We start from the raw sequence: 14,169 nt of genomic DNA on the forward strand, positions 1-14,169 counted from the left end.
CCACTACTGAGGTAGCTGATGGCATTGTCCACAACACAGTGAAAGTCAAGCAACTTGCCCGGAATGATTGTGAAGTTTTTAATCTCTGACAAAATTCTGAGCAGTTGCAAATTTTAATCTAACTTTGTGTCCATGCTATAAATGCAGCTCCTGTTCTTTGTGCGGTGCTAAGAGGCTACTCAGCAGCACGAGGTACAGAAGAGCTTTTAAGGATGAGATGTTGTAATAGTGTGGAATTATTTACACATCTGTATTTATCCACAAAACATTGTGCCACAAAACCTGTTCCTGTTTTGTGAGAGTTCTCCAGGCAGGGGCTCTGAGGCACTGGCACAAATCTTTTAATCTGCACATCCAATTTCTACAAAAGGGACAAAGTTGTGCTCCAAGTATTTGCTTTCTTTCTTGTTTCCTTTCCCTACAGTAAGTGGTGCTTCTCAGCTTGCTCTTCCATTTGTTTTTGCTGGTGTCAATGAATAAGAGACACATTCCGAGGAAACAGTAAAATTTATTTTTACCTCTTATTTGACCAATGGGATTCCTTAAAATTTGAGTGTGGCTTTTGGGATGTTAGAGTATGGTGCTTGCTGCTAGCTAAGAGGACTTTTGGCTGCTTTATGGCTTCTCAAAGAATTGTTGAGTTCTGCAGACTTAATGCTTCACCCATAGTCCTCCACATTAACTGTAAGGGTGGTGAGGCACTGGAATGGGTTGCCCAGGGAAGTTGTGAATGCTCCATCCCTGGTGGTGTTCAAGCCCAGGCTGGACAGAGCCTTGGGTGCCATGGTTTAGTGTGAGGTGTCCCTGCCCATGGCAGGGGGGTTGGAACTTGATGATCTTAAGGTCCTTTCCAACCCAAACTGTTCTGTGATTCTATGAAAACCAGTCCCAGCTCACATGTGCCTGAAGAAAGTCTTGGGGTTCAATAGTGGGTTTCGTTGCTTTTTACTTCTTCTTAGCTTCCTGTTGCTTCTTTAATTTCTTTTGTCCCTTGGCATCCAGGTTTATGGTGAACATTTGTTAGCCCATGGAGCAGAGATGCTGTGTGAGCTGACTGTATCACAAGATTCTTCCTTTACAGAATGGGAAGCAGCAAGATGTGCTGGCATTTCCAGCTCCAGAACAGCTCAGCCCCTTTCCCAACTGGGTTTGAAAGGTAAAACAGCTGTATCCAGATGGAGATGCCTCTGGGCAAGAAGGGAATAAAGGCTGCTGGTGGTTAAGGGTTCACATGGAACATATTTGTTACAAAGCTGTTATAGGCACAAAAATAATCTGCTGTTTTGAAAGGTGCCTATCTAAAGATCATATGCTCAATTTCTGACAAACTACTGGTGCCTTGCTGTTGGCTTGGGTAGAAACCTGTTTAGCCAATTCTGCTTCTGGGAGCACTATGTCATTTCTGCCAGCCCTTGAAGAGGGTTTAGGTTTCACCACTAAACTATTTCAAAAGGGAGCAGGTGATGGGGGAAAGATTTTTAATAGTCTTGAAATACGTGTGAGTATGAAGCTAAGGTACTTGCTCAGTTTTCCACTCCTTCCTGCACACAGCAAAACAAGAAACTAATACTTTTTAGTGGTGTCTAATCAAAACCTTACCAGAAGCTGCCATTAGGATTAACTGGGAACATTAATCCTCAAAATTTAGCCAGCAAAGTCTTACCAATGATCTCATTGTGGCCGGCTTTGAGGAGGAATCAGTGTCAGTGTGCACAGGGTCAGGGTGCCGTGCCCAAACACAAGCCACAAATATAGACTCCGGAGGTCCTGGGAGACACCTCCAGGTTTAGATGCTGCCTTTTCAACCAGGCTGCCGCTCTTTCCCCCTCCTCCTTTTGCAAACAGGGGATGCGCGATGTGGTGTTGCTTTGTAGCTGCTTGAAAAGTTGCCTGTGAAGACAAGCGTGTGTCTGCGCAGGGGGCAACCCAAGAGGAGGGTCTGTAGTGATGAAGTGCTGTGCCTGCCTGGCTAGGTGCGAGCTGGGCAGGTTTGCTATGACATAACTCTTTGGAGGAGGGGGTTCTGGCTGAGAGGGGGGCGAAAGAGGGAGAGAGAATTAGAGCTTGCAGCACGCAGCAGTGATATCAGACCCAGGACCTGGCAGTGCTGGGGTAAGCTACCACCTCTCCACTCCACCTCACACAGCAGCCTGGAACTCCGGCTCAAAGGGGAGAGCAAGCCATCAGCAGCAATCATGGCAACGCCAAATGGGTTTATTTCTTCATGACCTCTCTCTTCTCCTTCTCATCAATAATTCACCTGAGGGCTTTTTTTTCCTCACCTTACCCCCCCTTTTCACTCTCCTGTTTGGATGTGGAGAGGGGGGAGAAAAGGGGACACCGAGAAGTGTTTATTTTGTTCGGCAGCTTTTTGTGGCGTGTTTTAAAGAGCTCGGGAAAGGACCCGGGTAAAGAAAGACATCGACCATAAAGAAAAGGCACAAAGTGCTGGCGGGGAGGGAGGAGGAGAAGAGAGGAAGGAGAGAAAAACCGAGGCAGAGGGAAGGAGCCGGAGGAAAGAAGACTTTGAGCGCGGCGCTGCCGGAAGGTGCGGGTGTGTGCGCGGGTGCGTGTGTGTGCCCGTGCGCGGGTGCGTGCGCGGGGGGAGCGGAGCGGCTGCCGCTGCTGCGGGCGCTGCCTCCCGGTGCTGCGCGGCGCGGTGGCCGGCGCGGGGCGCGGAGCGGCGGCCGCGGGTGCCGACCATGGGCTGGCGGCTGCTGCCCGCCGTGCTGCTGGCCCTGGCTCTGGGCGGCCCCGCGGTGTGGGCGCAGAACGACACGGAGCCCATCGTCCTGGAGGGCAAGTGCCTGGTGGTCTGCGACTCCAACCCGGCCACCGACGCCAAGGGCTCGTCCTCCTCCCCGCTGGGTATCTCCGTGCGGGCGGCCAACTCCAAGGTCGCCTTCTCGGCCGTGAGGAGCACCAACCACGAGCCCTCCGAGATGAGCAACAAGACGCGCATCATCTACTTCGACCAGGTACGCGGCGGGGCCGGGCTGCCCGTGCCCCATCAACAGGTGACTCCCCCCGCGGGGTCCCCCCCACTTCGACCATTAATTACGGTGAACACTTAGGGTGCCGGGGGGCGGCCGCCTGCGGGGAGTCCCCGCCGAGCCCCCGCACCCCGCAGCTGGAGGCTCGGTGGGGCCGGGAGAGCCGCACCTTGGAGGGCCCCGTGGTAGTTTCCCACTTGCCCCCAGGGGATGGGGCGGAGCGGGGTCGCCGAGGGGCTGCCCGTGCGGGGCAGCCGCCGTCGGGGCCGCGGGTGCGCCGCCCGCTCCCCCTTGGGGTCTGCGGAGGAAGGGGGTCCCGACCCCAGCTGGGCAGCGGCCGGCGCCCTGCGGACATCCGAGGGGCAGCTCTCGCCGGATGCCAAGCGGGGACGTGATCGTGGGAGGGATGGGGATGGGGTTTTCTCAGGTGAGAGGAGCCGATGTAGATTATCAGACGGCCCTTGCAGCCTCTGAGGGGGAAAAGAAGAACGAAAATTAAAGAAAAATCATTTAACTTTTCCATAACGGTCAGGTTCAACCTACAGCTTCTCTCAGTCACCAATAGTAACGTAGGGATGCCGGCACACATTTTATACACCAGCTCCCGTCTGAGGGCGAGTCCAAAGTAATTGAGATTGATGGTTACTTTTCTTCCCATACCACATTATAATGGACAGTAAATTGTCATGACAACTGAAGCCAGATATGTCACATAGCTTAATGCTAGCAATGTAAATTACCTCAAGTTCACCTGCATTCCTAGTGGCTTTCCAGGGCTGTGTCTGGCATAAAGCAGCCTGAAAACAGCAATTTAAAAAATAAAGCATAACTATGTGGAAAGAAAGAAAAAATTAGTCATTAAAGAAGATATTTAGCACATGGACAATGCACTCTTTTAATATGTTCCCCCCTGTTACTTGTCTCTGTTTAATCAACCCTAGATTGTTATTAGTGCTTACAAACCCAGATAAAGCAGCAAAGGCTCACAGCCAGTCGCGGCTCAGAGGTGCCAGGTATCGCAGTAACTCAGTCTGCCTATAAACTGGTGAACGAACTGTATCCTTAATGTACATCGTTCCTCTCTGCTTGATACTTTCAGGAAGACAATGCTGACTTGACTGTTGCTTCTTAGCCAAAAGCAGCACACCACTCCCTGAGTTAGGGTTTTGGTGTCATTTTGGGGGAATGATAAACAAATATGCCTTTGCTTATCTCCTCTAAAAATGTACAGGAGAAAAGTCTTGAAGTTATGATATAGTAGCAAAGTAAGAATTATTTTTGCCCTAGTTTATTTGTTTTAAAGCTGTACTATCAATATAATTAAATATCCATTTTATGAGTATTATACCAACTTAATTAAGAGAATGAATGAACCAGCATAGATGTAGATAAGAAAACTCCATGGGTGAATGGTTTCTAAAGTTAATAGTCTGTATTCTTCACTTAGCACAGAATGCCTGTACTAATTCCCATACTATATTTTTGTGTTTGTAGATCCTAGTAAATGTGGGCAATTTTTTCACGTTGGAGTCTGTCTTTGTAGCACCAAGAAAAGGAATTTACAGTTTCAGTTTTCACGTAATTAAAGTCTATCAGAGCCAAACAATTCAGGTACGTTGATTATAATTATAAAACGTTTTACTTATATTGTTGATTTAGAATAGGATCTTGACTGAACACAGGAGTATTTAAGACTTTCCAAGCAAAATAGCTTAATTTAAAGGAACCTGTGCTGTGGTGTAGAGTTGCTAGCGTAGAGTGAATACATTTAAATTGTGAATACATTTAAACAGCTGCTGTAAGGCAGGACCCTCACCTCAAGTAAATTGCCACAGCTTCACTTCTACAGCGTAAGAACTGAGTATCTGGGATGACATAGAAGTATTAAATAGATTGAATCATCCAAGAGTAAAATGGAGCTCTAAACTTAACTGCATAAATACTAATGAGGAGTCATATTTTGCTACAGGTCAAACTCAATGTCCTGAGCACAGGAGTTTTGGGGATATGTACCAGATTTGGCTATTTCTGTAACAAACTGTGACCTGGCTGACAGCTCCTGATGTTGGGTGTCTGTAACAGCAGTCTGATGCAGACCAAGGTTAGCTAAGGTGGTCTGCTTGTTCTGTGTCTACACCAAAACGTTATACTTCTTCAGAGATGTCTTCTAGGGAACCTTTATAGCACTTTAAACCTTTTCTTCACCATATAATACAGAAAAGACGCGTCATATATTTCTTTAACAAAGGAGTGATTCTGCAGTTTCTTCTGTAGCTTAACAGCAGCTGAATTGTGCAATTAAATACAAGCATGCTCTAGCTTAGAGGAAAAGCCTCTAAGTTCCTGAACATCCCTTGCTGAACTAGCAGTAAATTCCTGAAAGTGCATTACTAAATCTTCATGCCAGGTCATGCAATTTCTGTGACATACATACTGGCTTTCTAGATCTGGAATAACATCTGTGGCTTCCCTTGTTTCCACCCATGAGACCACTGGATTCATAGGAATCTCTGATGCTTTTCCCCTGATTTGTCTTGTCCTCAAATGTGGTTTTCAGTGTATGAGGTTGGATAAAATGGATATCTGCAGGAGGAGTGATCAGTCATTTCTTTGTGGCAGCTCTGACTTCGGGTTGCTGGGAAAAGTGTAAATGGTAGCAATGGCTGAGCAAGCTGGTGCAAGACACAGTCACATCCCTGGTGAAAATCGCCTTCGGTTTACAGCATGAAATCATGGATCCATTCAGATCAATGACAAAAGTCTTAAATGGAATTTTGACCTCATGAAAATCTCTATAATGAGCTTATAAGCTATTTAATATGCTCAAACTTTGTTCCTGTCACTCTCTTATATGCGGGAGGTTGAAACAACATAGAACAACTGTGTGTCAGCCAGCTGCATTAGGTTTAAAATACATATTGCCAAGAAAGATGTCAGAGCTTGGATTCTGGAAGCCCAGTGCAGACTTTGGTGTTTCATACGCCAGGCACTCAAACCTGGGAGCTTAGGGCTCCTAACAGGGAATGTTACAACCTGTGACATGGCCTGAAATCTTTCATACATGAAGAGTTCCTAAAGTGATGGATGGGTTTGGCTGACTCCAAATTTGGCAGAGTTAACCTGGTGCAAGCCTGTAATGTGTTCTGCTGTGATTAAAATAGCTGTAAGATAATCTGCAGGGGAACCTGACCTAAAGAGGTGGTACAGAAGGAATGTGATAAAACAAAACCCAGCAATGAGTAAACTCTTGATGCCCTTTTCTTGCATGTGTAATACCTAGGAGGAGGACCAAAAGCCATTGCAGTGGAGCTAACCATCTTGAGGCTCAGCCACATGCAGACTTAAACATCACTAAATCACCTGAAGGCTTTCTACATAAGTGATATTACTATGCCCCTGGAACATCTGCTAGTGCCATTAAATATCATTAAACTGAAATTGGTTTCCTGGGGACATCTGATTAAGTAGATTTCCCAGATAGGCAAATCCCAAATCAGGGCCAGATTCTGCTGCCCTGACTTATGCTGAGCACTAATTTATTCTGTAGTGGCTCCGATTAAAATTAATGGGAGCATATGCAAGGCCAGCATACTCCATATGAATAAGCATTTCATAATTCACCCCTCTGTGACTGCATTATAGCTGCTTAAAAAGAAAAAGCAGAAGAAAGCAAATAGTTTGCCACTGGGGAAATTAAAAAAGCCTGGATCTGTCCATTCCCCCAGCCCCTGCCCATCTTTATTTACATAGTGTCTGTTGATGCTGTGTTCAGAGCAGACACTGTGTTGACTTTCAAAAGTGCTTTGTAGGAAAATGGATTCAGCACCAAAACACAGTGTGGTGGTTCTTGAAGCTAAAGGTCTGTTCTAGACTTTCAAACTAAGCTACTGTCAGTTATGGAAGGGACATATATTTTGCTCTCAATGAAGTGTAAGTTCGCAGCCTGCTGCAGCACCTTTGACATCTCATTAGGTGCCTATATTGCATCTCTGGGTGCCTTGAGTTTCTTGAAATATCTTTGCTAGTGAATATCTAAATAACCCATGAGGCAAAGTAAAACAAACTGAGCTAATAGCTCACAGTTCCATGTACCAGGGAGTTACAACAATTAATGCCCCAAGGAACAGAGGAAAGCAATGTCATGTTGCACACTGACTATGCCTGGTCCACAGCAGTTGGTGGACAGTGTCTCACCAACTTCACTCAGCTGCAGGTGAAGCCCATGAAGAATGAAAGTAATCTTATGCTCCAAATACTAATAATGTAATTATTAGTTCAAAACCAAACAAAAAGCAGTGAAGACTGGGACCTTAGCAGACCTCTTACTTTGTAGTTAACATTCAGTGGTAGTTCTTGCGGTTTTTCTGCTAATTAGAGCTTTTCAATGTTTTCTCCTCTTGTAGGTTAATTTGATGCTAAATGGAAAGCCAGTCATTTCTGCTTTTGCTGGGGACAAGGATGTCACACGTGAAGCTGCCACAAATGGAGTCCTGCTCTATCTGGACAAGGAGGATAAGGTTTACCTGAAACTGGAGAAAGGTAATCTGGTCGGTGGATGGCAGTATTCTACGTTTTCTGGCTTTCTGGTCTTTCCCCTGTAAAGTCAATTTTCCTGTGATATCCATCCAGATGTGGACTCATCATTTCCCCTGTTACATGAAGAGCATTTTATCATCATGGGATTGATGTCTCTTTATTGTTTTTTTTCATGGTGAATATGGATTCTCTTTATGGATTTTGGCCCCATCTGAACTACTCTGAAGTTTCACAGAATTTTGTGTGTTTAAATACAATATATTTGGATTGGGACTAAAGCAGACAATAAATATCTATGCTTAATGTTACAGTCTAAAGCTGCCTGCAAAATTTGTTCTGATTTCATTTACTGGACTTATTGGATTCATGGGAGAAGTGGATTTTCTTTAATTATGAAAAGACTGGCAACCAGGTCTATATTTAGGAGAGTTCAGACTTCAATCAAGAGTTAGTGTGTTGCTGCCAAAGAACTGTATATTGATATATTGGTCATACATGTTTTTGTCCTTGGGACTTAACTGACATGATCTATCCCATTGTCTTGAGAAAGGTAATTATTATTCATAAGTGGTTGACTTTACTTCTCCTCTGCGTGTAGTGTGTTGGATGATTCGCCAACCATATTTATGCTCTGTCACCTGTCACAATCAAGTCTAGCCTACAGAAAGCTAAGAGGTTAATGGTTGTATTTTAGTTGCAATAGGGTATTCCTCTTTTCCATGTTTCCTAAAGAGAAGAGCAGATTATAACCATAAAGAAAAATATTCTTACCAGCATTAGAGGTGGTTATTGAGGCACAACTTTGCAAAACAGCTTTGCCCTGCAGGAACTCTTGCACTTGTTATTTAATTTTAATCAACATGATTGATAATAACTGCTTTATTAAAAACCTAAGGGATTCCTTCCTTAGACACAACCACTTTATTAGCTGGAGACGAGATCCTCTTGTTTGTAATTATGTGTATTTTTCAAACCTGTTGTGTTAAAGGTATCATCTGGTTTTGCCTTAACTTCACAACTGTACATAATTTTAGATCATACATTTAACAGATATTAAATCCAAATAGCTGGTACCTAACTTGGGGCAATATCTTTTTGGCTTTTTGTACGAGTCATATGAATCCATAAACTTATTTATTCTATCATTGTTATATAATAAAGATTAATATATGTTAGCTGAATTTTTGACCTTTGGATTTTGGAAGTCACTTCATGCTATTTTTTTATTGGATATAATTACTATATGCAAAGTGTAAGCTTTTGGGATTCACAGAATCTGTCCTGGGAGGCAGGAAAACTGCCATAATTTAGTCTGGCAGAATCCTAGAGGTAATCAGAATGTATAAATAGTAATAACCTATGCATTTTATTAAAAACAAAAAAAAAATTAGGCAGAAATGCTGGCTTCACTGAAGTTAGTGTTAAGAATCACATTGATTCCAAAGGATATTGGAGGAGTCCTGTGCTTTAGATTTTGCCATCAGCATTGAACTCTGGTGCCATCAAACTGAATATAAAATAAAAAGATTTTCACACAAACTGCTAATGAAATCTTCTTCCCTCACGCCCAATATATAATATATACACTGAATTCAATGGATATTTGTGCCTTGCATGTCAGGAAGGATACAATACTATATACTCGAGAATGTTTGCGGATGGAAGCAATGTCCAGCAACCTGGGACCTTCTCTAAAAGTCAGTTTAGGCTTGGATGTGCCAGTTTAGGTAATCTGTTTCCAGTTTCTTCACTAGTTAGGCAAGCGCAGTGTATCATGTTGCTCTAACTGCTGTAAATGGATTTATCACTGATTTAAAGTGTAATGCACAGCTGGTTGATGTTCCTGATAAAAATATCAGGGAATCAGTGGCACAAAAATCTGCCTGAATTCCTTATTTTTCTGGACCAAACATACAGGAATTTTGGGGGGAATTTCAGGAGGATAGGTGGCTGCATTTGCACCCCTATCAGATAAGTCAGATGAGGAGGTCATTTGCTAGACACAACATTGTTTCGGCACAGAACACTACGGTTTGGGAGCAAGTGGAAAGACAGGGCAAGGCGAATGATTTACACTGCTGAAAAATACTTAAAAGTTTTCTATTATGACTAATCAAAATGCATTACCACTGTACCCCAAAAAGTGTATCTATGATATGTATGTATATCTAACCCCTCGAGATCACAGCACATCGTATGTGTGATATTATAAAAAGGTTATTTGCCATGAGTTTATTTCAGAAGGAACCATCAGTATTTTGTATAAAATTGGTAAAATGTGAAAGCTCACTCCTTAATATTTACATAATGTAAAGGAAACATTGTTCCTAGAGAGACAGAAGAAAAACGGCATTAAAGGTGTCAGTGTACTTTTCAGAGTGATCAGATGTACTTAACTTCTTTAGGTTGTAAACATATGATCTTCAGAAGCTGCCTTTAGCATTCAGCAATAATACTGAACTATCCTCAGACACTGTTGATTTCCCTTTGGCAAAAGATTTCTGATTGCTTCAGCATCATTAACAGTTGTTTAAACTTTAACTAGAGAGTCTTGGAAGTTATTCAATTAAAGAGACATGTTTTGATGGAAATCTTCTACATTTTTCTCCTCAGCCTCAAAAATCAGATTTACGAACTAATTACTTTGCTATTGAAAGGAAAAATAAACTTTGGAGAAGTCACTGCAGAGCAGCTTCACACAAGGCTGAGCATCGACTCTGCTCAGAGGTGGTCTCTGGGGATGGGCAGTTCTCTTAGCTCATGTTTAAACATTTAAATAAGAAAGATACGTGGCTTTTAGACTACAATTTGAGCTACTTTCCAGATCTGGAGCTGACTTTCATTGTATTGTACCACACTTCAGGTAGGAGCTTCTCCCAGAAGAGAGAAGCCAGCTTAGATAGAGCTGCGTCTGGAAACTCGTTCTCTCTTTTTCATCATTACTTTTCCTTCTGTCTTCCTGTGTCACTGCTATAGTAGTTTTTTTTTTGTTCAGAAGCAACAGCTCAGGAGACACTTCAAATTGCAAAGGGTATTTAAGATCAGAGGCTTGATTATGTTTTCTTAAAGAACTTAAACCTCCATTGAGCTGCACTGTAAAGGTTAGAGCCGGATTTCTGATCCTGTTGAATCTGATGGTGCTAGTCTTATTGATTTTGGTGGGGCAGAATTTCCCACTCTGTTACAGAAGAAGCTGAGGATCTGCACCCACATCCTTCAACATACATCCACTTTGCAGTCAACTTTGTAGCTTACAAAGATTGATCGTGCAAGAAAACTTTCTGGCTATGTGTGGTAAAAAGAAAAAAGTTACTTTCTGAGAATAAAATATATGTTGCTATTATCAGTGATTTCTTTACAAAAGGAATCAGTATTTTGAACTTTTTAATCCATGTTTTATTTCTGTTTTATCAATTTTTTATCATAAATCTAAGGAAAAAAAAAACCCTATTTGTCCTCCTCTGACGATGTAAATGTTTTTGGTAGAGCCAGGAATACCCTGGTCACCCAGGTTCATCCTCTGTTGAATTCTATTTGTTATGAAGAGTTTAGGCTCCATATACCAGATGACTGTAGAGCCAGAAAAGAAACCCTTCAAAAGAGCCTGGGTAACAGAAGTGTTTTTTTGAAAAGGCACTGAGGCAGCTTTGAAACTTTCACAGGCAGGTTTTTCTCTGCATAAAAGGAAAAACTGACTTTGAAGCATAGAGAAGGAAAACAGACCTGTTTTTTTAAGCAACATTTTGTATTTGTTTGGTGTTATGTCATTTCCTAGTAGCATCTGAATATTTTCTGAGCTCTGTGCCAGGTCATGGCAGAGGAAGTATTGCAACCTCAGTGTTATGACTGAGAAAAGGGAGGCAGGGGTTGGGAAAGGACCAGTGCCAGAGCGCCAACACATCCACTGCTAGTGCTTGGTCCTGGGTAGTCCTTTTCCTGATACAAGGAAAAAGGGTGTTTCTGGAGTAAATGGCATACTGCTGTATTTCCTCTTCCATATTATTTACATGTCTATTTCTAGAAAGATGAATGCAGTGAGACAGGAGAGGTTTAAATCCCCTAACAAACAACGTCACAATTAGCTATCAACTCTTTTTTTTGGTTGTTTTTTAAAGGAACACATCTGCAGCAGGTATAGTATTTTTACAAGCAGGTTTTAGGATAGAGAAGATAAATGCAAGAAGCTGTATGTCATAATCACAACAAAGAAGCCAAACCATTAACAAGAAATAGGGGCTGAGGCAGAGAAACAGATATATGTTCTCCTCCTTTTATAAGGGTTTCTGAGTTGGTAACATGTTTTATCTTAGCAATTCATTACAGTTGCCTTTCATATTGTAAGACCTCTTTATAATATTCAAATGCTTTGTCTTCTAAAGACAATGTTAAGCAGATGACTCAATGTAAATAAATGAAGGCCCCCAGTGACAGAATTTATTGGTTGGCACATGCCACAACAATATTTTTTTTGTGATATTGCTGTCCAGACAGAAAAAGCTCCTTTGAGAAAAGGCACTGTCTTAGACACTGAGCTAAAGTTATTTATCTGTCGCTGGTTAGAAATGGGAGGGGGGGGATGGGGGGGCGGGGGGAAAAGAAGCCCTAGAGCACTAAGGGGAATGCGTACAAAGAATAATGATAAAATCAGTCACCACTATATAAGTGATGTTGAGAATAATGGAAATGTGGCTTGAACAGTGTGTTTAGTGGAAGCTGTGATCTAAGGCGTTTGATGGAAGCAATCTATTTTAATCTTCACATTCTGGGGGAAGGGAAAAAGCCAGTTGCATCATTTTTAACAGGTTTTGTCCTTCTCCCCCCCAATTCGCCCTTTTTCTTTCTGCCTTGTTCTGCTTAGCTGCAAAAAATCAGTTATCAGAAATTATCTAAGAAGTTAATTTCTGATGAGGTACAGGGATGTTACAGATCTGGGGTTCTTTTGTATTTAATGTGGGGATAAAAAACAAGGTGGTGGGGGGGTGTGAAATGGCAAACTTGACTTAACCTAAATACTTTCTTGACCTATCATCCGGTTCAGTGAATTGCCTAAATATGTCCTGCTTATATGCGTAATACTTTTCTACAATGCATGATACCAACCCATCCTGTTAGAACCACCATATTGTAATCTGATGGCTCTTAATCCTGCGGGAGGAAACTAGATGGAGAAGTGTAGTGCAGAGCACTGGAGATCAGCAAATAAAACAGCTTTCTCTCTGTACTTACACGTGTGCCTGGATTTACTCCTACAAAGCAGGTCTGTCATCCCTGGAGTATTTTGATGCAAAGGGCAAATGCGTATATGAAAACAAACTGAGAGTATGGGTATTTCTGAATTATTGCTGACACAGGGAAGAAAGCGTACCTTAATCTCATTGTGAGGACATTTAAATGCTCTATATAGTCCTAATGCTGAAAGGAAGCAGGTCTTCATGGCTCCTGGGCAGAGTGACCAAAGCTCCATGGAGAGGACAAGACCTTCCCACACATGGAGGTCTGTACTGACCCAAATGCTGGGGCCTCTGTAGACATCTTAGAGCAGTGCTATGCAGTCAGGGATGCTGTGAGCTGTCCTGGAGTTTTACTCAGTTTAAAAAACAATGATATTTGGGGTTTTATTTTATCCCTTCCTTTGCAAATGAAGGTCTATTTACAGTAAACGTAAGGGATTCTCAAAGGCAGCCTTTAAATTAATACTGTCTGAAAATAAGGAAAAATTCTTCTAAGTATACAGCAAGGCTAAATTTCTCTTAAGTTGAAGGCATGCAATTAACTAGCAAAGCAAATTAAAATAAAGAAAGACACATCTGTGCTGTACTACACAACTAAGCATAAAGGAGCAAAATTGATTCTGGAATCAATCCCACATACCTGCAGAACAGCTCAGAAGCTCCATCCAGCAGTATAACAACTCATTATGCTGGCTATTCCCACTCTGCAGTAGTAGAAACAGCCACTGGGCAGCCTCACCTGGCAGCGCTGATACGGCTTCTGCTAATGAGGTGAGTTTTCATGTGCTGAAGGTTAGTGATGGTGTGAGGGAATTTTCCTGGAACAACAGGCCTCGATGTGGCTCCTCCAGCTCCTCTCCATCTATCCCTGATCAGCCTTCACCATGCTCCCACCTGCAGCAGGCTGCAAACTTTGACTTGGAACAATTCCCTACCAGGAAACACCATTTGAATTCAATTACTATTGGCAAAAAGCAGACACATTAGAAGAAATTTCCTTATTTTTTTTTTCCTTTTTTTTCTTTTTCCCAAAATGAGAGAATTGTATTCAATTTTAAATTCACTCTTCATTTAAAAGATTACTCTGGTTCAAAAAGAAAAGGGGAAGAATTTTCACTCACATAAAGCATTTTAACTTTTGAAATAAATATTTGCAGATGAAACAGACTGCTCTAAAATGATTTTTTGTCGCCAGAATTTCATTTTGGTAAAAACTGTGCAATTTTAGAAGTTTGCTCAGATTTTTTGTTTAAGTGCATTTCCAAATCTTTCTTTTTTGTGTAACACAAAGCAAATGTATTCCTACAAGCTTTATTTTTATTCTATTAACTGATTTGCTAAGGCATACATAACTGTATGCTGTATCTGTTGAGAAGTCCGCACAAGGATTTCATGGTTGTGTATTTTTT

The 14,169-nt window shown here is 42.2% G+C and overlaps 1 protein-coding gene across 1 annotated transcript; it reads left to right on the plus strand.

The window, feature by feature from the left end:
* Positions 1 to 2,702: 2,702 nt before the first annotated feature.
* On the plus strand, positions 2,703 to 7,594 carry CBLN4 (cerebellin 4 precursor; the record flags this gene model as incomplete). Its single annotated transcript, XM_080627777.1, has 3 exons — positions 2,703 to 2,978; positions 4,488 to 4,604; positions 7,397 to 7,594. 3 exons carry the CDS (start codon positions 2,703 to 2,705, stop codon positions 7,592 to 7,594), a joined length of 591 nt encoding a protein of 196 aa, XP_080483903.1.
* Between the last annotated feature and the right edge of the window lie 6,575 nt (positions 7,595 to 14,169).

Source organism: Psittacula echo (assembly GCF_963264785.1).
Source record: "Psittacula echo genome assembly, chromosome: 12".
Lineage (NCBI taxonomy): Eukaryota > Metazoa > Chordata > Aves > Psittaciformes > Psittacidae > Psittacula > Psittacula echo.